General features: G+C 34.7%; 1 protein-coding gene across 3 annotated transcripts in view; it reads right to left on the reverse strand.

Moving 5' to 3' along the window:
- ATRNL1 (attractin like 1) overlaps positions 1-26,194 on the reverse strand; it is a 1,148,868-nt gene that overhangs the window by 543,580 nt on the left and 579,094 nt on the right. For all 3 annotated transcript variants that reach the window (XM_001377496.5, XM_007478946.3, XM_056803697.1), the window contains exon 25: positions 16,910-16,971. In XM_001377496.5, the coding sequence (XP_001377533.4) occupies positions 16,910-16,971 (62 nt within the window). The remainder of the gene's footprint in view (positions 1-16,909; positions 16,972-26,194) is intronic.

Consider the following 26,194-nt stretch of genomic DNA (forward strand, 5'->3'; position numbering starts at 1 on the left):
AAACATTCTATGAAAAGTTTCCATTGAATACAAGTGACTGAGCTCAGAGTATATGATAAGACATCTAACTGAAACTTTTCATCTTCCTTTAGGAACAAAGTACCTGGGTAAGTGAATGATTCAATGAAAACAATCAAAGCCCCAAATAAATTAAATACAAATGTATAATCACATATTAATTCAAATGTTTTGTGTACATAAAAGCATGCATTTGCATGCATACTTGATCTTTTGTGTAATTATACATGTCTATACACCCAAATTTTAAAAGTATATCAATTGGTCAACATAAAAATCAATATAAGTTTAATAAAGATAAATGGAAAATACTTCATTTACCCAGCAAAAATAAGGTCAATCATTGTATCAAATTATAGCCTTTGAGAATACTTTTGTTCTATACCATATGGTCTTTTAGTCATGATTCAGTCCTGCCTGACCACTTGGGGAGGAGGGGGTTTGTGGCAAAGATACTGGAGTAGTTTGCCATTATCCTTGCCCATTTTAGAGATGAAGAAACTGAGTAAAATAGGGTGAAGTGACTTGCCACATCACACAGTGTCTGAGACAAGATTTGAATTCAAGAAGATAAGCCTTCCTAATTCCAAGTCTGCTACTCTGTGATACCTACATGCACACTAGGGCATATATTGGAATAATTAATGCCCATAACAAATCCCTTAAGTAAAGGCATAGTATAAATCCTAATTGCAGGAGAAAACTGATGACATGCAATACAGAGTATATACATTATATAGAGTATAGCAATAAGAATAATAAAAACTCTCCTAGTTCATTCCATGTGAGGACTGATTGAAGGAAAGGGAAAATTTAGCTTAGAGTAAAGAAGATGAGGGAAATATCTAAGTTCAAATAAAGTATTTGAAGGTCTTTTCTTTTATACTTTAATTCCATGGAAAACCTTATGAGTAATGGATAAAACTTTCAGAGAGAAAAATTTAGACTCAACTATAAGGAAAACTGCCAAAAAATTAGAGCAATCTGAAAGGGCTGCCTCAGGATGTAGTGCCGCAGTGGATAACTTCATAGAAAGTCTGAATAACTAGAAGCAAAACCTAGATAGTAGAGGTGAAAGGCACAGAAAGCTGAAACCTCTCTGAGAATATTCTCAACTAATCTTAAAATAATGTTTCAAAAGGAAATGAAGTCACATAATCAATAAGGAGACAATGGAGTGAAGCAATTTTCTTGCAGAAAACAACTTGGAAGGTATGGAAAGAGGGTCTTACTGGGTGGAAAGGGGAGCACAGCTTGGAAAAAGGCCTCAACAAGGAGTACAGGTTCAAGCCACCAACCCCACCACTACTACTCCAGCATCTGAATATTCAAAACCAACATAAAGACCCAAGAACTTGCCTAAGTCAGCAGCACAATACTCCATCTTCATCCCTTGAAGGTCCAAGCCCTAGTTCATGCCTACAGTGAGGTCCTGACCCCTAGCACAAAGGCCACCTACAGTGCACCTACCTGGTGCAAGCTCAAGTCCTGAGCCCCTGCACAAGATGACAATGAGGACTTGAACCACAGTGCAAAGCAATATATAGTGAGCCTGGTCAGCATATCACAGAATGAGGACTGGAATGAGGCTGTAAATACCAGCACAAAATATCACACATTACTCTGAGTCTTGCAAGCAGGCTCTGAGGGATATATTAAATCAGCAGTGGGATGTGGCTCTCAGGGCTTCCAGATCAATGACCATCATGCCACCTTGGAAGAACTGAAACCCATAAGAAAAGAGCTAAGGGTAACAGTGAGAAACAGAAGTTTAAGCTAAAAATGAGGAAAATTTTTAAAAAACCACCTAATCATAGATAATTATTATAGACAAAGAAGAACACCTTGTTCTTCTTGTTTGTACCTTACAAACATAGAAGAGTTCAGTGAAATCAAAGAAGTTACATGCGAAAACTCAAATAAAAATGTGAATTTGTTTCAGACTCAGGAAGAACTAAAAATATTTCAAAAATCAAATAAGAGATAAAAGAAAACATGGGGAAGAGAATAAAAACACTTCAAGAAGAAAATAACTTTTTAAAAAGCAGAATTGACTAAATAGAAAAAAGGAGTTAAAATCTAGTCAAGAAAAGAGTTTCTTAAAAATTAAAATTGGGCAAGTAGAAGCTAATGATTTCCTGAGACATCAAAAAATAAATAAAACAAAGTGAAAGTAATTTAAAAATAGAAGAAAAATATGAAATATCTCATTGGAAAAGCAATTGGTCCAGAAAATAGATGTAGGAGAGATGATTTGAGAAAATAATTGAACTAATAAATAATGCTGAGAGTTGGTTTTATGGGGGAAACAAATAAAATATATAGAACACTGGCTAATTTGATTAAAAAAAGAAGAAAATCAAAATACAAGTATAAAACATGAAAAGGGTGAATATACCACCAATTGAGAGGCATTTGGAGCAATCATTTAGTTATTTTGCCCAATTATATATATAAATAAATCTGGCAATCTAAGTGAAATGGATAAATGTTTATAAATAATTTAAATTGTACAGATTAACAAAAGTGTAAATAGAATACTTGAGTAATCCCATTTCAGAAAAAGAAATAGAAAAAGCCATCAACTAACCTCCTAAGAATAAACCACCAGGGCCAGATGGATTCTCAAGTGAATTTAAACAAACATTTAAGGAATAATTAATTCCAACACTACATAGACTATTTGGTAAAATAGGAAAAGAAGGACTCCAACAAATACTTTTTTTATAACATAAATATAATGCTGAAACCTAAGTCAAGAAAAGTAAAAACATAAAGAAAATAAAAGGTCAATTTCCTGAATGAACGTAGATGCAAACATTTTAAATACAATTCCAGAAAAGAGACTATAGCAATATAAACCAAGGATGATTCACTATGACCAGGTGGGAAATATACCTGGAATACATGGCTGTTTATAGATTAGGAAAACTACCAGCATAATTGACCATATCAATATCAAAGTAACAGAAATCACATGATTATCTCAACAGATGTAGTAGAAAAAACCTTTGACAAAATACAACACCCATTCCTACTGAAAACACGGGAAAGCATAGGAATTAATAGACCTTTAATTAAAATGATATTTAGTATCTATCTAAAGCCATCAACAAGGACAGATTAAAAACAAAACACAAATATAGAAGGAAATAGTGAGAGAAGAAAGGGCATGATTAGGAGTGGAAATCAAAATGTCAGGAAATACACAGCTCGTAAACATACTCTGAATGTGAATGAAATGAACTTGCTCATAAAACAGAAGCAAATAGCAGAATAGCTTAGAAACCAAAATCCTACCATATGTTGTCTACAAGAAACACACATGAATCATGGCTGCAATCTAGACGCCGCACGTTTCCTCTCCCCAGCACCGAACGAAATAGACTACATCAAAGGAGCATAAAATCACCTTTGGAGGAACAGAAGGACTCCCCAGTACCCCACAGAGGCAAAGGTACGTGGGGCTTGAACATTTCCACACTAAAATAAGAAGGAAAAGCTTGCACAGAAAAGTGAACTGAGCCGCCCTTCCCCCACCCCACCTCCCCCACTAAACCAGAGTGAGCTACCTGAGCGCTCACCAGGACAGCGAGTGAGTGGGGAGCGTCTCTGTCTGGGGGGGGCACTCCAGGGTCCTTGGGATCTGGGGACTGCCAGGAAAAAACGTCTCAGGGCGCTTTCACTGGAGAAGCCAGCGGACTTCGGGCGGGCTGCGCTGAACAAGGCGCACGGATTATCTGGGCGGAGCTGAATACCTGGGCTCGGAGGCTGGGAAGAACTAGTCTGAAGCAACCTAAATTCACAGAAAAACCACTCTTATAACCCAGACCCCAGACCAAAAAGGAAAGGGAAATAAAACCACCAAAGGGATGGCTCACATGGCCCAAAATCAAGCCTCCAGGAAGAAAGGGAAAAAAGTGACTATTGAAAACTTTTATGGTGGAAGTACCCAAGGGAAAGAGGAGAATGAAGAGGAAATCCAAAAAAATTCAGAACACGCCTCCCAAAATGGAAACTATCAACAAGCTCTGGAAGATCTCAAACTGGAACTTATCCAAAAGATGGAAACCTTCTGGAAAGAAAAATGGGAGAAAGAGATCAGCTGTCTGACAGATAAGACTGCTCAATTGGAAAAAGAACTCGAAGCAGCCAATACAAGGGCAGACAAGGCTGAAAAGCAAATCCAGTCCCTAATGACCAGAATTAAGGACCTCGAAGAAAGTGAGATGATAAAACAGCAAGAATCAATAAAGCAAACCCAAACAATTAATGAATTGGAAGAAAACAGAAAATATCTCACTGAGAAGGTCACGGACCTGGAGAACAGAGGAAGACGAGAAAATCTCCGTATCATCGGTCTCCCAGAAAAACCAGAGGTAAACAACAAATTGGATTTTATTCTAGAGGAGATTATAAAAGAAAATTGCCCCCACGTTCTGGAGCAAGGGGGCAAAATAGAAATAGAGAGGATTCATAGAACACCTTCTATACTAAATCCCCAAAAGACAACGCCTAGGAATGTAATTGCCAAATTCAAGAGTTTCCAAGTAAAGGAGAAAATCCTACAAGAAGCCAAGAAGAAGAGCTTCAGATATAAGGGGGCTCCCATAAGGATCACACATGACTTAGCGGCTAACACACTAAGAGACCGCAAAGCATGGAACACGATATTTAGAAAGGCAAGAGAGCTGGGTCTCCAACCAAGAATCAACTACCCAGCAAAACTGACTATATACTTCCAGGGGAAAGTATGGGCATTCAACAAAATAGAAGATTTCCAAGCATTTGCTAAGAAAAGACCAGAGCTCTGTGGAAAGTTCGATATCCAAGCACAGAAAGCAAGAGAAACATGAAAAGGTAAATATGAAAGAAAGGGAAAAGGAGATAAATCTTATCTTTCTCTTTAAGTCAAACTCTCTTCTATAAGGACTACATTTACATCTAATTATATATATTAATATGTGGGGAAAATGTTTTGTGTAACTCTCATAAATTGTATCATCATAAGAGTAGTTAGAAGAAACATGCATAGGGAAAGATTGGGGAATCAAGAAGATTTGGGGAAAGTTGGGGCAAAAAAAGGAAAAGGGAGGGGGGAACCGTGATAATACTAAGATTAACTTCAAGAAATAGGGGGGGAATCAATAGAATAAACTTTCCCATATAAAGATACACATGGGAAGGGGAGGGGAAGAACTCTCATATGAGAAGGAGAGGAAGAGAGCGTGAAGTGGAAGTACTTAAACCTTACTCTCAGTGAAATCAAATCTGAGAGGGAAGAACATCTAGATCCAGTGGGATCCTGATTTCTATCTTATCCATTAGGGCAAGAAAGAAAGGAAAATTAAGGAGGGGGAGGGGGGAGGGAGCACAAAAAGGGAGGGAAGGAGAGGGGGGAGGGGAAGGGAGCATAAAAAGGGAGGGGCTAGAAAGGGAAGCATCTCAAGGGAGGGGACTAGGGGGACCGACCTAAAGTAAATCACTGGTTCAAAAGGAGAAAGCTAAAGAAGAAAGGTCAGAACTAGGGGAAGACATCAAAATGCCAGCGAATCCACAAATAACAATCATAACTTTGAACGTGAATGGGATGAACTCACCCATAAAACGCAGACAAATAGCAGACTGGATTAGAACACAAAACCCTACCATATGTTGCCTTCAAGAAACACATATGAGACGGGTTGACACTCACAAGGTTAGAATTAAAGGTTGGAGTAAGACCTTTTGGGCCTCAACCGATAGAAAGAAGGCAGGAGTTGCAATCATGATATCTGACAAAGCCAAAGTACAAATAGACCTGATCAAAAGGGACAGGGAAGGTAAATATATTCTGCTAAAAGGAAGTATAGACAATGAGGAAATATCACTAATCAACATGTATGCACCAAATGGTATAGCATCCAAATTTTTAATAGAGAAACTAGGAGAATTGAAGGAGGAATTAGACAGTAAAACCATATTAGTGGGAGACTTGAACCAACCACTATCAAATTTAGATAAATCAAATCAAAAAATAAATAAGAAAGAGGTAAAAGAGGTGAATGAAATCTTAGAAAAATTAGAATTAATAGACATATGGAGAAAAATAAATAGGGACAAAAAAGAATACACCTTCTTTTCAGCACCACATGGCACATTCACAAAAATAGATCATACACTAGGTCATAGAAACATGGCACTTAAATGCAGAAAAGCAGAAATATTAACTGCAGCCTTTTCAGATCACAAGGCAATTAAAATATTGATCGGCAAGGGTACATGGAGACCCAAATCAAAAATTAATTGGAAATTAAATAACATGATACTCCAAAATCATTTAGTTAGAGAAGAAATCATAGAAACAATTAACAATTTCGTTGAAGAAAATGACAACGGCGAAACATCCTTTCAAACCTTATGGGATGCAGCCAAGGCAGTACTTAGAGGAAAATTCATATCCCTGAGTGCATATATTAACAAATTAGGGAGGACAGAGACCAAGGAATTGGAAATGCAAATCAAAAAACTTGAGAATGAACAAATTAAAAACCCCCAGAAGAAAACCATACTAGAGATCCTAAAAATTAAGGGAGAAATTAATAAAATAGAAAGTGACAGAACTATTGAGCTAATAAACAAGACTAGAAGCTGGTACTTTGAAAAAACAGACAAAATAGACAAAGTACTGGTTAATTTAATTAAAAAAAGGAAAGAAGAAAGGCAAATTAATAGCATCAAGGATGAAAAGGGGGATCTCACCTCAAATGAAGAGGAAATTAAGGCAATCATTAAAAACTACTTTGCCCAACTATATGGCAATAAATTTACCAATCTAGGTGATATGGATGAATATTTACAAAAATATAAATTGCCTAGACTAACAGAAGAAGAAATAGTTTTCTTAAATAATCCCATATCAGAAATTGAAATCCATCAAGCCATCAAAGAACTGCCTAAGAAAAAATCCCCAGGGCCTGATGGATTCACCAGTGAATTCTATCAAACATTCAGAGAACAGTTAACCCCAATATTACACAAACTATTCGACATAATAAGCAAAGAGGGAGTCCTACCAAACTCCTTTTATGACACAAGCATGGTACTAATTCCAAAGCCAGGCAGGCCAAAAACAGAGAAAGAAAACTATAGGCCAATCTCCCTAATGAATATAGATGCAAAAATCTTAAATAGGATACTAGCAAAAAGACTCCAGCAAGTGATTAGAAGGGTCATCCACCATGATCAAGTAGGATTCATACCAGGGATGCAGGGCTGGTTCAACATTAGGAAAACTATCCACATAATTGACCACATCAACAAGCAAACCAACAAGAATCACATGATTATCTCAATAGATGCAGAAAAAGCCTTTGATAAAACACAACACCCATTCCTACTAAAAACACTAGAAAGCATAGGAATAGAAGGGTCATTCCTAAAAATAATAAACAGTATATATCTAAAACCATCAGCTAATATCATCTGCAATGGGGATAAACTAAATCCATTCCCATTAAGATCAGGAGTGAAACAAGGATGCCCATTATCACCTCTATTATTTGACATTGTATTAGAAACACTAGCAGTAGCAATTAGAGAAGAAAAAGAAATTGAAGGCATCAAAATAGGCAAGGAGGAGACCAAATTATCACTCTTTGCAGATGACATGATGGTCTACTTAAAGAATCCTAGAGATTCAACCAAAAAGCTAATTGAAATAATCAACAACTTTAGCAAAGTTGCAGGATACAAAATAAACCCACATAAGTCATCAGCATTTCTATATAATTCCAACACAGCTCAGCAGCAAGAACTAGAAAGAGAAATCCCATTCAAAATTACCCAAGACAAAATAAAATACTTAGGAATCTATCTCCCGAGACAAACACAGGATCTATATGAACACAACTACAAAACACTTTCCACACAACTAAAACTAGACTTGAACAATTGGAAGAACATTAACTGCTCATGGGTAGGACGAGCCAATATAATAAAAATGACCATCCTACCCAAACTCATCTATCTATTTAGTGCCATACCCATGGAACTCCCAAAAATTTTTTTTACTGATTTAGAAAAAAACATAACAAAGTTCATTTGGAAAAACAAAAGATCAAGGATACCCAGGGAATTAATGAAAAAAAATACAAAGGAAGGGGGTCTTGCAGTCCCAGATCTCAGACTATATTATAAAGCAGCGGTCATCAAAACAATTTGGTACTGGCTAAGAGACAGAAAGGAGGATCAGTGGAATAGACTGGGGGCAAGCAACCTCAGCAAGACAGTATATGACAAACCCAAAGATCCCAGCTTTTGGGACAAAAACCCACTATTTCATAAAAACTGTTGGGAAAATTGGAGGACAGTGTGGGAAAGATTAGGCTTAGATCAACACCTCACACCCTACACCAAGATAAATTCAAAATGGATGAATGACTTGAACATAAAGAAAGAAACTATAAGAAAATTAGGCGAACACAGAATAGTATACATGTCAGACCTTTGGGAAGGGAAATACTTCAAAACCAAGCAAGAATTAGAAAGAATTACAAAATGCAAAATAAATAATCTGGATTACATCAAATTAAAAAGTTTTTGTACAAACAAAACCAATGTAACCAAAATCAGAAGGGTAGCAACAAATTGGGAAACAATCTTCATAAAAACCTCTGACAAGGGTTTAATTACTAAAATTTATAAAGAACTAAATCAATTGTACAAAAAATCAAGCCATTCTCCAATTGACAAATGGGCAAGGGACATGAACAGGCAATTCTCAGCCAAAGAAATCAAAACTATTAATAAGCACATGAAAAAGTGCTCTACATCTCTTATAATCAGAGAGATGCAAATCAAAACAACTCTGAGGTATCATCTCACACCTAGCAGATTGGCTAACATGACAGCTATGCAAAGTAATGAATGCTGGAGGGGATGTGGCAAAGTGGGGACATTAATTCATTGCTGGTGGAGTTGTGAATTGATCCAACCATTCTGGAGGGCAATTTGGAACTATGCCCAAAGGGCGATAAAAGACTGTCTGCCCTTTGATCCAGCCATAGCACTGCTGGGCTTGTACCCCAAAGAGATAATGGACAAAAAGACTTGTACAAAAATATTCATAGCTGGGCTCTTTGTGGTGGCCAAAAATTGGAAAATGAGGGGATGCCCCTCAATTGGGGAATGGCTAAACAAATTGTGGTATATGTTGGTGATGGAATATTATTGTGCTAAAAGGAATAATAAAGTGGAGGAATTCCATGTGAACTGGAACAACCTCCAGGAAGTGATGCAGAGCGAAAGGAGCAGAACCAGGAAAACATTATACACAGAGACTGATCCATTGTGGTACAATCGAAGGTGATGGACTTCTCCATAAGTATCAATGCAATTTCCCTGAACAATCTGCAGGGATCTAAAAAAAAAAATACTACCCACAAGCAGAGGATAAACTGTGGGAGTAAAAACACCGCTGAAAAGCAACTGCTCGACCACAGGGTTGGAGGAGATAAGACTGAGGAGAGACTCTAAATGAACACTATAATGCAAACTCCAACAACAGGGAAAAGGGTTCGAGTCAAGAACACATGTGATAACCAGTGGAATCATGCGTCGGCTATGGGAGAGGGAAAGGCGGGGGGGGGGGGGAGGGGAGGAAAAGAAAACGATCTTTGTTTCCAGTGAATAATGTATGAAAACGACCAAATAAAATAATATTAAAACTTTAAAAAAAAAAAAAAAAAAAAGAAACACACATGAGACAGGTAGACATATACAGGATAAAGGTAAGCAGACAGAGAAAAATCTATTGGGCAACAACAGAGAAAAAAGAAGGCAGGAGTCTCAATCATGATATTTGACAAAGCCAAAGGAAATATAGATCTAATTAAAAGAGATAGGGAAGGTAATAACATCCTGATAAGAGGCAGTATAGACAGCAAGGAAATATCAGTACTCAACATGTATGCACCAAATGGTATAGCACCCAAATTTCTAAAGGAGAAACTAATGGAGCTCAAGGTTGGAAGAGATAGTAAAACTATATTAGTGGGAGACCTGAATCTTCCTTTATTAAATCTAGATAAATCAAACCAAAAAATAAATAAGAAAGAGGTAAGAGATGTGAATGAAATCTTAGAAAAATTAGAGTTAGTAGATATGTGGAGAAAAATAACTAGGGACAAAAAGGAATATACCTTTTCAGCAGCACATCATACATTTACAAATGTTGACCATGTACTAGGTCATAAAAACATGGCAAACAAGTGCAAAAGAGCAGAAATAGTAAATGCAACCTTTTCAGATCATGATGCAATAAAAATAATAGTAAGGGTACATGGAGAGACAAATCAAAAATTAATTAATTGGAAATTAAACAATATGATTCTCCAAAATAGAATAGCTAAAGAACAAATGATAGAAATAATTAATAATTTCCTTGAAGAAAATGACAATGATGAGACATCCTTTCAAAATTTATAGAATGCAGTCAAAGCAGTGCTCAGGAGGAAATTTATATCCTTAAGTTCATATATTAACAAATTAGGGAGGGCAGAGGTCAATGAATTGGGCATGCAAATTAAAAAACTAAAAAGTGAACAAATTAGAAATCCCCAGATAAAAACTAAATTAGAGATCCTAAAAATTAAAGGAGAAATTAATAAAATCAAAAGTAAAAGAACTATTGAGTTAACAAACAAAACTAAGACTGGTACTTTGAAAAAAATAAAATAGACAAAGCACTAGTCAATCTAATTAAAAAAAATAAAGGAGAAAACCAAATTAACAGTATCCAAGATGCAAAGGGAGACTTTATCTCTAATGAAGAGGAAATTAAGACAATCATTAAAAAATATTATGTCCAATTATATGGCAATAAATATGGAAATCTAGGTGATATGTATGAATATTTATAGAAATATAAATTGCCAAGATTAACAGAAGAAGAAATAGTATCCTAAATAATCCTATATCAGAAAAAGAAATTGGACAAGCCATCAAAGAACTCCCCAAGAAAAATCTCCAGGATCTGATGGATTCACAAGTGAATTCTATCAAACATTCAAAGAACAACTAATCCCAATATTATACAAACTATATGACAGAATAAACAAAGAAGGAGTTCTACCAAATTCCTTTTATGACACAAATATGGTACTGATTCTAAAGCCAGGCAGGCCAAAAACAGAGAATGAAAACTACAGACCAATCTCCTTAATGAACATAGATACAAAAATCTTAAATAGAATACTAGCAAAAAGACTCCAGCAAGTGATCATGAGGATTATTCATTATGATCAGGTGAGATTTATACCAGGAATGCAAGGATGGTTCAATATTAGGAAAACCATCCACATAACTGACTATATCATCAAGCAAACCAACAAAAATCACATGATTATCTCAATAGATGCAGGAAAAAGCCTTTGACAAAATACAACACTCATTCCTATTGAAAACACTAGAAAGTATAGGAATAGTAGGACCTTTCCTAAATATAATAAACAGTATATATCAAAAACCCTCAGCAAACATCATCTGCAATGATTCTTGTTCTACTGGGTTATATGTGTATCATTGTTCAAAACCTATTTCTAATATTTGCAGTAGAGTGAGTAGAGACTCCAGTCATATCCCCATTGAACCATGTGATCTATCAAATGTTTTTCTTCTGTGTTTTGACTACCACTGTTCTTTCTCTGAATGTGGATAGCATTCTTTCTTATAAGTCCCATGGGATTGTCCTAGATCAATGCATTACTACTAGTAGAAAAGTCAGTTCTGTTTGATTTTGCCACCCTTTCTGTGTACAGTGTTCTCCTGGTTCTGCTCATTTTGCTCTGAATCTATTCCTGGAGGTCTCTGCAGTTCACATAACAACCCTCCATTTCATCATTCCGTTTAGCACAATCAGATACCACAAATTGTTCAACCATTTCCCTATCGATGGACACTGTCTCATTTTCCAACTAAATCAAATTGATAGGAATACAATTTATTCACCAATTACTATAAGGTCAAAGACTATGAACAAGCAGTTTTCAGATGAAGAAATCAAACCTATCAATAATCATGTGAGAAAATGTTCTAAATCACTCTTGATTAGAGAAAATTATTATTATAATCAAATATATTTTAATATAGCTCAGTTTTTGGATTATGTGTGATCACTGCACATTTTTCCTAAATATTTTCTCTTCTTATTAGTATTTGTACAGGGTCATCACTAAGTCCATTGTCCATGTTTCATTATCTATCTATAGCAGCAAGAAATGGCTGTTTTCTAGTTATCATACAATATTTCTATTGAGTTAAAGTGTTTTGAGAGTTTTTCTTTGGTGGGAAGTAATGGACTCCATGTATATTAAACATATTATGTCATATTTTTACTACTACTACAACTACTAATGTAAATCAATTCTAGTGGAGAGGTATCCGTGTGTTATATGAAACGGTTTCTAGGTTTTCAACACTAGTAATTTTAGGTAGTTGATATTTCCATTTCAATGTTGTTCAAATACTATAGAGTACTGTATAACAAGAGTTGAGGATTTTAATCATATTCAAATAATTTTGTGTACTTTTGAGATTTATCATTTAAATAAAAAACTTCACTTTTATTGAATATTTTCATAAAAGGATATCATGTTCTACTTCTGACAAATACTGATTAGGTAACCCTACACAAATCCTTCAATATCCCAGGCAACTTTCCAAGTCTATAAATCAGATAAACTATTCAACTATCATTAAAATATTTAAGTAAACCTTATTCAGACCAATTTGGGATTGTAGAAATTTATTTTTAATTTAACTTTGAATTAATTTCATCATATTTCCTACTTTTAAAACTTCTTAATTTAGCCAGAAAATCAACTTCAAAATATTCTATTTTATTCCTCAACAATAAAACAATTTTCAAACAACTTAATTTACATTTCACTGCTTCAGGAAATTTAAATGACAAAAAACTTATCAAATATATTTTTTTCCTGCACAACAGTTAGAATATTTTACTTCACTCTATACCTAATGACAGCCTAAATAAACAGGACCATCTTTCAGACAAGGTGCACATTAACACCAAATTTATTTTACTTAGTAAAATAGCTATTGAATTTAAAGAAGCTCACAATTTAAAAAACCCAGTTGGAAGCTTAAGCATATTTAAGTAATTTACATAAATATTCAGCTTTGTGAATTTTTATAAGATATCTGAACTTTTCAGAATTATTCAATTCAATATTATTCTACATCAAAGAATAATTCTATTTTTATACATTAAAGAATATTCATTCAATTGTAACTTCTATTAGTATCCACAAACATACTGTAACTAGGCTAATAGCTTTTAAATGTTCATTTCTATTCATAAATACAAAGGTATAAAATGTCCAATATGTCTTAGATCATTTCTATAATTTTTAAAGGAAAAAGTCAAATAAAATTAACTCTACACTATTTTAATGCAATGACATTATGTTCTCTTGTCCCCTCTTCCTTAGTAGGATATGTACCAGGGGAAATGATATAATGAAGACAGTATGATTAAAATGGACATGTATGCAATCTCATAAGCAGTAATGAATGACAACTGTATTTGGCATGAGAAAACCTAAAATCAGTTGCTGGCATTACAAAAATAGTCATCTTGACCTTTAGGTTCAATGAATCATTTGTTAATCTAGAAAATAGGAACAAAAATATCTACACTATCAATCTAATAGTGTTGGGAGGAAAACACTTATGAGCTATAAAGTTCTACATAAATGAGTTATTATTTTGTATTATAAATATCTGCATTCATATTTCATGTCCTCTTACTTCATTGTAAGCTTCTTACAGGTAGGAACTAGGTATTTTTCTGGCCTACTGTTGAACTTAAAGTTAAAGGGACACAAATTAAAATTCTTGCTTCAGACACCTAGTAGCTGTGTGACTCTAAGCAAGCAATTTAACTTTTCTGTCACTCAGGTTCCTCACTTAGAAAACAAAAGAAACACACTTGGTGGTTTTCAAAACAGCCTTTTCCAACTCTAATTCTATGATTCCATGGTTACATTCAGATATATGCATTCACCTCCACATATACATATTTAAATTGGGCTTTTGAATTCATTGGTGCATGGAGCATCCAGTGAAGAACTTCCTATATTGATGTAAATCAATGACTTTTCCTCTAATTTTTAGTCTTAGAAAGTTGCCTAACATTTAATGACTTGACCAAAGTCATCTTAACAATTTGTGTCAGAATCAAAATACAAATCAAATCATTCTGACTCTAAGCTCTCTATAGATGAAGTAGATGCTTAATACATATTTTTGTTGTTGTTGAATGGAAGAATTAATGATTCTGTATTGACAGTTTTCTACTAATAAAATCCTCTATCTTAAGAAAACTAAAAGGAAAATAATCTGGTATTGGCTAAGAAATAGAGGTGGATCAATGGAGTAGACTAGGGGTAAATGACCTCAGTAATCTATTGTTTGATAAACCCAAAGATCACAGGTTTTGGGATAAGAATTCATTATTTGTCATAAATGCTGGGAAAATTGGAAAGCAGTATGTCAAAAATTAGGTTGAGATCAATATCTTACACCCTATACAAAGATAAAATGAAAATGGATATATGAGAGTTATATTACAAATAAATTAGGGGAATATAGAATATTTTACCTGTCAGATCTATGAAAGAGGGAATAATTTATGATCAAATGAGAGATAGAAAACATTACAAGATGTAAAATCAATAATTTGGGTTATGTTTGAAAAGTTGAAAAGTTTTGGACAAACTAAACCACTGCAACAAACTGAAAAAAAAAAGTCTAATAAATTTCTCTGGTAAAGATATCATTCCTCAAATATATAAAGAAATAAGTCAAATTATAAGAATCCAAGTCATTTCCCAATTGAGAAATGATCAAAGAATACAGATAGGAATTTTTCAGATAAAGAAATCAAAGCTATCAATAATCATATGAAAAATCCCACTTCATTAGGGAAATGCAAATTAAAGCAACTGAGGTACCACCTCACACATTTCAGATTGTCCATTATGACATTAAAGGAAAATTATAAATGTTGAAGGGAATGTAGCAAAATTGGGACATGAATGCATCACTGGTGGAGTTGTGAATTGATCCAACCATTCTGGAAGGCAATTTGGAATTATGCCCAAGGGCTAGAAAACAATGCGTACCTTTTGATACAGTAACACCACTACTAGGTCTGTATCATAGAGAACTAAAAAAAATGGGAAAGGGCCTATTTGTACAAAAATATCTTTAACTGGTCTTTTTGTGGTGGCAATGAATTGGAAACTAGAGGGATGAAATAGCTAAAGAAATTGTGGTAAATGATTGTGATGCAATACTATTGTGCTGTAAGAATGATGAACAGGATGATTTCAGAAAGATCTAGAAAGACCTAAGTGAACTGATACAGAGCGAAATATAAATTAGAAATAAGATAAATAAAAAAGAAATTATACACAGAAACTGCAATATTGTGGAACAATTAAATATGATAGATTTTGCCACCAACAGCAATATAGTGATCCAGGACATTTCCGAGGGACTTATGAAAAATAATGCTATCTAACTACAGAGAAAGAATTGTTGGAGTAGAAATGCAGATGAAAACATGATTTATCAGTTGTTTATTTTGGTGTAAGTTTTGGGTTTTTTTATGATTATATGTGTATAAAATTAATAATTAGAAATATGTTTTGTGTGATAATACATGTATAACCTAGATTGAACTGCTTGTGGGCTCCCAAAGTGGGGAGTGAAGAAGGGAGAGAGACAGTGTAGATCACATAACTTTGAAAAACTTATATGGAGGGGCAGCTGCTTGGCTTAGTGGATCGAGAACCAAGCCTAGAGATGTGAGGTCCTAAGTTCAAATCTGGCCTCAAACATTCCCTAGGTCTATGATACCTAGCCTTTACCAGTCTTCTGCCTTGGAACCAATACATACGGGAGGGAGGGAGAGAGGGACGGAGGGAGGGAGGGAGAGAGAGAGAGAGAGAGAGAGAGAGAGAGAGAGAGAGAGAGAGAGACAGAGACAGAGACAGAGACAGAGACAGAGACAGAGACAGAGACAGAGAGAGAGAAAAGGTTTAAAAAAAAGAAAAACTTACATGGAAATTTGTTATCAAAATTAAAAAAAAAATAAAACATCAAGAAAGCTTGCAGGAAAAAGAAGAAAACTAAAAGACTTAGACCTAGTCAACACGAGAATTGTCCTCAGTTAGAAGAGCTATCCATCTACCTTTAAGTACCACTTGATTTTTTCTGCTCAAGCCCAGAGTGAATAACTAGGAGAAATGAGAATTTGTTTATCTTAGATATGTTATAGGAGATTCATATTCATGTCACATCAGATAGTCACTTAGAAGGACCTTTTCAACTCTCAATGATGTCATTCTGTTACCTCTGATTTAGTAATTTAGCAATTCTACATTATAAACTTCTTGAAGATAGAGATAATATGAAATAATTTATTTTCTCTTTCTAATGGGCTCTAGCATAGTAGGAATTCTACAAAAATTTAGATAACTTGAATTAACTTAGGTGTCCATACTCAATATTTCAGTAATACACAGTTTATGATAATTTATTAAAGGTCTGTAAATTATCTAGGCCAGATAACTCATCTTTCTGCACCTTTCCCCTAAAAAACCTATTCTTTATTATATGATAGGGCAGTAAGATCTTTGGGAAAAGGCAAGTTAGAGCAAAAGATTTCCTCTGCTTGATGAGGTGTGCCTTAAGTGAATAAATCCTTTCAGAGTATGAAGTATGATATTCTAAGGTTAAAGAATTTCTAAATTGTATAATATATTGACAGGACATAAATCATGATGCAGCCTTAACAAATCATAAGTCAGCAAATGCAATTTACCTGAAGAAGGTGACAAAGAATTGCACAAGATCCATGATTGTATTATGTTGTGAGAATGCAATCTGTAAATCAAAAAGAAGAGTAAGTAAGTATAAAATTTAGTAAATCTGTTTTTCTCTTTGTGTTTCTAAGATGCTTAAAAATGGGAAATATTTTTAAAACTCTTGGTTATACCATAGGCAGTTCAGCTGTATCCTGTTTTTAGGATCAAAATTTATATATCACCAATCACATATGGATCTTTAAAAAAACATCATTTGCAAATGATTAAACAACCTGTACTCTTTGTACATTCTGTACCATTTAAAATTAGGAAAACAATGAGTTTTTTTCACATGAATAGGAATGAAAGAGAAAGATTTTCATTCCAAATTTTAAAAGGATTGAAAATGTCCTGTAAAAGTCTATTACAATTGTTTTCCCAACTAATATCTCATGATACTTTTAGATATAAATCATAAAATCCAGTTAAAAGCATAGGACTTATTTTCAACTAACAAAGACATGTTAAGTGCAATAATTATCATTGTGAGAAATTCTTACATAAAAAAGAAATGTACACATTATGCATAGCATTATAAAGAAAAAACTTTGTTGTATAACTTAAGGCTCTCAAATGAACCAAAAGAGAGTTGAGCTATGGTAAAAAGGCAAGTATTTGAGATGTTCTCTTGTTTTTGTCAACATGATAGCTAAAAACATAATACTATCTCATCTATACAAATGATTTTATTACAAACAATTGGTCAATCATTTGAAAGAGGCCAAACTTTGAAGGCACATTTTAGCTTACATTTTTAATAGAGCAATTATACTCCCGGATTTTAGAACAGATTCTCATTTTTGGATGGCTCAGAATGATCACTAAAATCACTAGTTTTTGTAACACCTAACATTATTTCATGTTTCTCTTTTACTTTCATAAACATATTTTCATGATCCATTGTTCTTTGTTTCCTATTGAATAGGTTCTATAATTCCTCATCTTTGTATTCTTGCTTATTCTCTTTACTAATATAAAACTAATGTCTTTCTGACCCATCTTCACTTGTAAAGATTGTTTCAGAACTTTAAAATCCTTGAGAGGTAAATGAAAGTTTAAGGTAAAGAAAATGATTCCAAAAGATTAATTCTCTTCAAAAATTAAAATGGGCTTTGGAGGGAGTTAGATAGCTATGTGGCAAAGGGCATAATAGGACTGGACCTGAATTGAGGAAAATTGAAGTTCAGATTCAGCCTTAGATATTTATTACTGTGGCAAATTATTTAAATGCTATCAGCATCAGTTTCCTCAGTATTCCTAGGGATTGCAACAGTACCTATCTCTTAGAGTTATTGTGAGGATAAAATGGGATAATATTTGTAAAGCAATTTGCAAAGCTTAATATAAATATTATTATTTTATTGTCTTGGGTCTTTAAGGAAAGGGTAAAAGATCACTTGTCAGTATTTTAAGGTCCAGTCCAAGTACCATGCTATTGAAAACTGCCCTAATATTTCATCAAAGTTAATTTTTACATGTATTCACTTGAGATATTTAATTACATTTGTATATGTGTGTGATATTATGCACAATACTATATATTCTTTGAAGGCAAAGATTACTTCTTATTCCCCTCTCCTTAAAACTATCTCGTTAAAACCAACTCTTGATATGGCTATTTATGTTAGTTATCTCTATTCCCAACAGCTAATTTTGAAAAAATTAGGAATGATCCAGGGCAGTGCTGACGAATTATTGGTACACGTAACCAGCCAGCATTTTGAGAGCTGCTCCATTCCCCCTCTTCTCAACCCCCAAGGACATTTTTGCCCTTTCTCTTTCTCTAGCTGCACAAAGCAAAGCTCTTCCTCCTTCTGCTTTCTCAAGTAATGCGGGGGTAGGGAGGTTGTCACAGACAACTTAAATTGGTCATTCGACCTTGAAAATCATTGCCAATGCTGATCTAGGGTGTGAAGACAAAATGCATAGAACGTGATTAGTGGAGCCCTCCCAAAATTCACTGCCAAACAATGTTAAAATAATGTTTAAAGTATAATTCTGTATTGTCAGAGTAAAAAAAAAAAAGATAAGAGTGAGACATTCTTCTAGTCCAAGACAATTTGGGAATTTGGAAAGATAGATCTGTGTCAGTTGTGGAGACTGGCCTAGAGTGCACATAGACAAAACAAATGGATGCCCAAATGGATAAAAGTGGTAAGACTAGGTAGGTGGTCATGACAATAGCTAGCATAGTTTTGGGAGCTCCCAAACTAGAAATAGTGAACAGACAAGGCAGCTGGACAGAAAGAGGCTACAGGGAAACCCCTATGCTATTACTCAATAGAAGAATAGTCATCAGGCAATTTCATTGCTAATGTCCATTGCTAAGTAGCAGTCCAAGGGCAATGAGGTATGCTTTCAGTGAAGAAGGAGGGGAAGCCCTAAGAGATAGCACAACTTCCTGCTACAAGGTGATAGAATCTATTGTACAGCAGCTGAAATAATTTTTTAAAAAGGCAGTGGTAGTAATCATGACCTCAGACAAAGCAAAAGCTAAAAGAGAATTAATGAAAAGAAATATCTAGGGGAACTACATCTTATTAAAAGGGACCATAGACATGAAAGTAATATAAACACTAAACATATTGACAAGAAATGACATAGCATCCAAATACTTAAAGAAAGAGATAAATGAATTAGAGGAGGAAATATAGAGTAAAACAATATTAGTAGGAGACCTCAAATTTTCCAACTCAGATATGGATAAATTTAACCATGAATTAAATGAGAAATATATCAACAAAATTAATAGAATCTTCAAAAATTTAGTTATATCAGAGCTGAAGAATACTAAATGAGAATAGAAAGTGTATTTTTTTTCATCTGTACATGGCACCTTCACAAAAATCAATCATTTTTAAGGCATAAACATCTCTCAGGCAAATATAAAAGCAGAAATATTAAATACATTATTTTTACCATAATTCAATAAAATTGCACTTCATAAAAGGTTGTGAGAGGACAAATGCTATTTAATTAGATACTAAACAATCTAGTCATAAAAATGAGTTGGTTAAAGAATAGATAATATAAAAAACAATTATTGAATTGAATTTAAAAGAATAGAAAAATGCATGCTGACCAACTGTGAAGCACTTAGCTATTGTATTCTCAGCAATATTATAATTCAGTATAATTCTAAAGAATTCATGACAAAGAAACCTATCCACTTCCAAGAATAAAACTACTATAGACTAAATGCAGATCAAAGCATACTATTTTTCACTTTAGCTTATTTGTTTTTATTTGGGAGTTCTGATTATATATGGGTTTTCTCCTGCAACAATGACCAAGATTCAAGTAAGTTTTATATGAAAATACATGCATAACATGCATCATATTGCTCTCCATCTACAGAAGGGGGGAGGTAATGCAGGGGAGGAGATGGTTTGGATCATATAAATTCAGAAAAATATATGTTGAAAATTGTAATTTCAAGTAATATGGAAAATAAATAATTTTTTAAAAGAAAAGCAAAAACGAAACAACCATTCCAAAATTTGTGGGATAAAATGAAAGGCGTACTTAGGAGAAATTTTATGGCTCAATTCATTTATCAATCAAATAAAGAAAAATAGATCAACAGTTGAGGCAGGCACAAAAAAAAAATGGGAAAAGAACAAAGTAAAAATTCCCATTTAAACACCAAAATAAAAGACTGGAAAATCAAAAAAGAGACTAATTAAAATGAAAGTTAAAGGGGGCAGCTGGGTAGCTCAGTGGACTGAGAGCCAGGCCTAGAGATGGGAGGTCCAAGGTTTAAATCTGACCTCAGACACTTCCTAGCTGTGTGACCTTGGGCAAGTCACTTGACCCCCACTGCCTAGCCCTTACCACTCTTCTGCCTTAGAACCAATACTCAGCATTGATTCCAAGATGGAAGGTAAGGGTTAAAAAAAAAGGAAGTTAAAAATTAAATTACTAGAGACTGGTTTTATGGAAAAAAGTTAAAGTTTGATTAATTTTACAAAAAAGAAAACTAAATTATCAGGCTCAAAAATGAAAAGAGGGAATGCACCATAAATGAAGATAATTTAAACCAATTATTACAAGATATTTCTCTGGGGGTAGATCCAAGATGGCAGAGTAATTCTCAGTAGCTCTGTGACAACATGAGAATCCTCTCCAACCAAGATTAAAATATCACCACAAAATGAATAAAGGTGTGAAATAACCAACAAAAAGACAGTCAAACAACTTTCAAGAAGATAAAAAAACAAAAGGTAGGTAATGACTATCTGGACCACTGAGATGAGAGGAGAACAGACCCAGCAAGAAGCTGTAGCAAGGAGGGAAGAGCAAGACAAGAGCAAGCCACACCTCCCCATCCCATATCTGCTGTCCAACATTTGGGAACCTATGCTAAAGCAAACATCCAGATCCTGAGACCCTGCCTAAGCAAACAGAGTACAAGCCAACCCAAACCCCTTGAAATTTAAAATCTGTGAAGCAGTCTAGAGCCCCAACCCAAGGAGTTCTAGTCTGGGCTTGAGACAAGGACTTAATTCACACTTTGGGGTGGATGATAGTACTAAGTACTAAGTACTGATCTTTTTGCCTGCAGCTCAGAGCAAAGCTCTAAGACAGGACAATCAAGGGTGTGCTTGACAGGATGAGGTACATAGTGATACCAAAAACTCTAGACTAAGCCTGAGGCTAGAATTTTATCCTCCCTTCATCAAGATCAGAGTGAGATCAAAAGTTTACACCTAATCCATAGGCAAGACTTTAAGCTATCAGCATCATAAGGGTCAGCTGAATCAGCAGGGGAAGGGGCTGCCATAGGTCTCAGCCCACAGTCAAACACATCAGCCCCCCAAGTCTACCTAAAATTAGATATCAAAATTGTGAAAACAACAAAAAAGCACCTAACTCTAAAGAAAGTTTTATGGACACAAAGAGCAAGATACAGACACAGAAAAGGACAGAGAAAGCAATGGAAACACAAGCAAAATCCCAAAGAAAACTATGGATTGGACACAGATTCTGGAATAACTCAAAAAGGACTTAAAAACCAATGAAGAGAGGCAGGGGAAAAGTAGTAAAGAGAAATGAAAATGATGAAAGGAGAAATGGACCAATTGAAAAAGGAGGACCAAAAACAGACAGAGGAAAATCAGATCTTAAAAATCATAATTGACCTTCTAGAAACTAATGATTTCACAAGAAATCAAGAAATAATAAAGCAGAATCAAAAGAATGAAAAATAGAGGAAAACGAAATATCTCATTGAAAAAACAACTGACCTAGAATATGGATCTAGGAGAGACAATTTGAAAATTATAGGGAAAATTATAGGGAAGCCATGATCAAGAAAAAACCTTGGATATCATATGACAAGAAATTATCAAAGATAACTGCCCAGTGTTAAGAAAGTTTTTTTTATTAATTTCTCTTTTGTATATTTAAGGGGGAAAGGAGCAATAATATTTTTTCAGCAAGAGACCCCCTGCTGTGGCACTTGTCAGTTAAAGGCAGTTATGAGGGTGTGGCAGAGGAGAGCTAGTCAGTTGCATAGAATGGAAAATAGCTTTTTGTTTCTTGGTCTCCTGGGGAAAGGTTATGCTGCTAGTACTACTCTCTCTGGTTGGAGACAGAGAACAGAATTAAGGCCTTAATAGCCTTATTGATTATTAGTAACTTGTGTATATAAGGTAGAAAGATAGTAGTTATATATTTTGATTAGATAGTGACAGTAGGAGAGTAGGCAAGGGCTTTGTCTTAGCAGAAGATGCTGCTCTCTGAGGCAGATAGATTTAGGGTTTTTTTTAACAGAAATGTATTTAGGATTGGGATCTGAGGTATAGTTACAAGCTATTGTAAGATTACTCTCCTTTTCCTCATTTCTATTTCCTATCCATATTTTCATAATAATAAATTCATTATATTGTGTTTAAGAAGCTACTCTCCTGGCTTTCCTTCAAATTCCTACCCTCAAAATTTAACCTTTCACACCAGATATTCTCAAACAAGAAAATAAAGTTTAAATTGAAATAATTCACAGATCACCTCCAAAAAGAACTCCTCAAATGACAACTTCCAGGAATATAATAGCTAAATTTTAGAGACACCAAGCCAAGGGGAAAAAAAAAACTTCAAACAGCCAGAAAGAAATTATTCAAATACCATGGAGCTACAATCAGGATTACACAGGAAATCAGGATTACATAGGATCTAATGACTTTTCCATTAAATGATTGAAAGGCATGTAATATGATATTCAGGAAGGCAAAGATTTGGGTTTACAACCCAGAGTTATCTATCCAGCAAAACTGAGTATATTGTTTCCAAGAGGGGAAATGGTCATTCAGTAAGATAGACAATTTCCAAGGATTCTGAGGAATAAGCCAGACCTAAACAAAAAAATTAAAGTCCCAACACAAGACACAAGAGAAACCCAAAAAGGTAAATAAGAAAGAGAAAATTTAAGGGACCCATTAAAGTCAAAATGTTTATATGTCTACATGGAAAGAGGATTTCTGTAATTCTCAAAAATTACTCTTTTTCAAAGAGAAGATAGAAGGAATTTACTCAGAAAGAGGGTGGAGAAGTAAGTTAATTATGATGAGATGATATATGTGTCAATTTGATGATATGGAATGATATGTATGTATATGAATATGTAAAAAATCAATCAAGGGCTGAAAGAGTGGATTGTACTGAGAGAAAAAGGAAAGGAAAGATAGAATGTGGTAAATTGTATAATATAAAGAGGAGTAAAAATCATTATAGAGAGGGGAGAATTAGGGTGGTGAAGGGCAATTCTTAAACTTTACTCTCATTGTAAAGAGCTTAGAGAGGGTAAAATCAGTATACTCAGTAAGGTATAGAATTCTATCTTGCCCTACTCAGTGGGGTATAGAATTCTATCTTACAACACAGAAAATTAGAAGAGGAATAAGACAAGGGAAGTGGGAGGCAACTGGAGGGAGGAGTAAATTGGGGGGGACATAAATCAAAATACTGGTGAGGAGAAACATTTAAAGGGGGGAATATGATGGAGGCCAATAGTAGTAGTAGTAGTAGTAGTAGTAGTAGTAGTAGTAGTAGTAGTCTCTCGGTAACCAAGGATGACGATTGTCTTTGTGCGTTTTCATCTATGATAGATGAGTGTGCACAAAGCTACTTTGCGTGAAGGATATTTAAGTGGAAAAATCGATGCACAGAGACAGTCCCACTCTCTCGGTGTTGGAAGCCTGGGTCCAGTGGCACGAAAAGTCGTTACACCTGGAGACTTCCTCAGCTGCATCAGATGGCTGTGTTGTCTTTTGTGCTCCAATGTGCCCTAAACACTCCACAGTGCTTTGCTGCATCGCCATCTCAGGTGTTGAACCTTCTTATTGGTTTCTTCCATCTGTTCAGCCAAAGCAGTCTTCACATGCTGGGTGAGCAAGACCCTGGTTCACCAGAGGTCTACAACCTGATGGCTACCCTCACAAGGTTTAGCCTGCCTGTCGAAGCCTTTGCCCGGGGTGTGGCCGCTGCCACATGCTAGCAGCTACTAGGAGCCACAAGTGAGAGCTGGGTGTCAGGTGGGGGTCAGAGGCTGGAGAGCTGCCCTAGAAGGGCAATACACAGTAATCCTAGTACTAAATGCGAACAAGATGAAGTCACCATTAAACTGAAGCAGTACAGTAGATTATAAACCAAAATCTTACTATATGTTGTTTATAGAATGTACTGCCTAGCTACAAATTCTCTAAGTTTAATACTAATGTCTCCAGACCACAAATGTGAATCCAAAAGTGAATCTCACCAGAATCCAAAGTCCTAATTAGGAAGCCAAATCTGAAGAACCAGGAGACACAGAAGAATCTGCCAAAAACCTTCAGTGCACATGAGGTTAAGGCTTCCATGAATCTCATCACACTGAAGGAAGTGTTCTACCAAGCATCAACAAGCATAGAGGTCTCCTCACAGAAGAAGCAAGGAGGGACTCACTCCACTCACCCCCTTAGGATCCAAAGGAGGTGTCTCTTCAAGCACCAAAGGAGGAATGTCTCCAAGTTAGAAGATCCAAAGAGAGGAGAAGCCCCAAATCCAGGAAGCTATGGCCTTTTTATAGTCCATTTCCCACATCACTTCCTGTCTCTTGCCCTCTTCACAGGAATCAATCACAGTTTCCAAACTGCTTTGGAGGTGAGAATTTTTGACTTTGTGAACTCTTCCACATAGTAACTGGTCAAGTGTTAAGTAGGGATCTTTTCAGTTTTTGATTGATTAAGCAAAAAGTTGTTGATTACATTGGAAATAACAAATAGATAATTCTATCTTCACACAAGGGTCCATGAAAAGACAAATTTAAAATTAATTAAAAAATAAATAATCTAATTCTTGAAAACTGGTGGGTCAAAAAATAAATCATAGAAGCACTTACTTCATTAAAGAGAATGACAATGAGGAGACATCATATCAAAATCTATGGCATATAGCCAAAGCAGTACTCAGGGGAAAATTTATATCTCTGAATGCCTATAGCAACAAAATTGAAAGGGAGGAGATTAATTAATTGGGCTTACAACTTAAAAAATTAGAAAAAAGAACAAATTGAAAATCCCAGATAAAAACTAAATTAAAAATCCTAAAAAATAAAAGGGAAATTAATCAAATTGAAAGTAAAAGAAATATTGAATTAATAAATAAGACCAGGAACTGGTACTTGTGGGGGGAAAAATAAAGTACAGGTAATCTAATAAAAAAAGGAAGAAGAAAACCCAATCAACCATATCAAAGATGAAAGGAGTGATCTCATCTCCAAATGAAGAGGAAAATTAAAGTAATTATTAAGAACCATTTTGCCCTATTATATGGCAATAAATATGACAATCTAAGTGAAATGGGTGGATATTTATAAAATATAAAACAGTAGCCTTGACTAACAAAAAAGGAAATACAATACTTAAATAATCCCATCTCAGAAAAAGAAATTAATTAAGCCATCAAGGAACTTCCTAAGAAAAAATCCACAGGTGAATTCTACCAAACATTTAAAGAATAACTATTTTCAATACTATACAAATTATTTGACAAGATAACCAAGGAAGGACTCCTATCAATTTTTATGATACAAATATGGTATTGATTCCAAAGCCAGATTGACCAAAAACAGAGAAAAAAGTAGAGACCAATCTCCTTAATGAACATAGATGCAAAAATTTTAAATAAAATGCTAGCAAAAAGAGATCTGCAAGTTATCACAAATATTATCCACTATGAGGAGGTGGAATTTATACGAGGAATGC

Source organism: Monodelphis domestica, chromosome 1 (assembly GCF_027887165.1).
Source record: "Monodelphis domestica isolate mMonDom1 chromosome 1, mMonDom1.pri, whole genome shotgun sequence".
In the NCBI taxonomy this organism is placed as follows: domain Eukaryota; kingdom Metazoa; phylum Chordata; class Mammalia; order Didelphimorphia; family Didelphidae; genus Monodelphis; species Monodelphis domestica.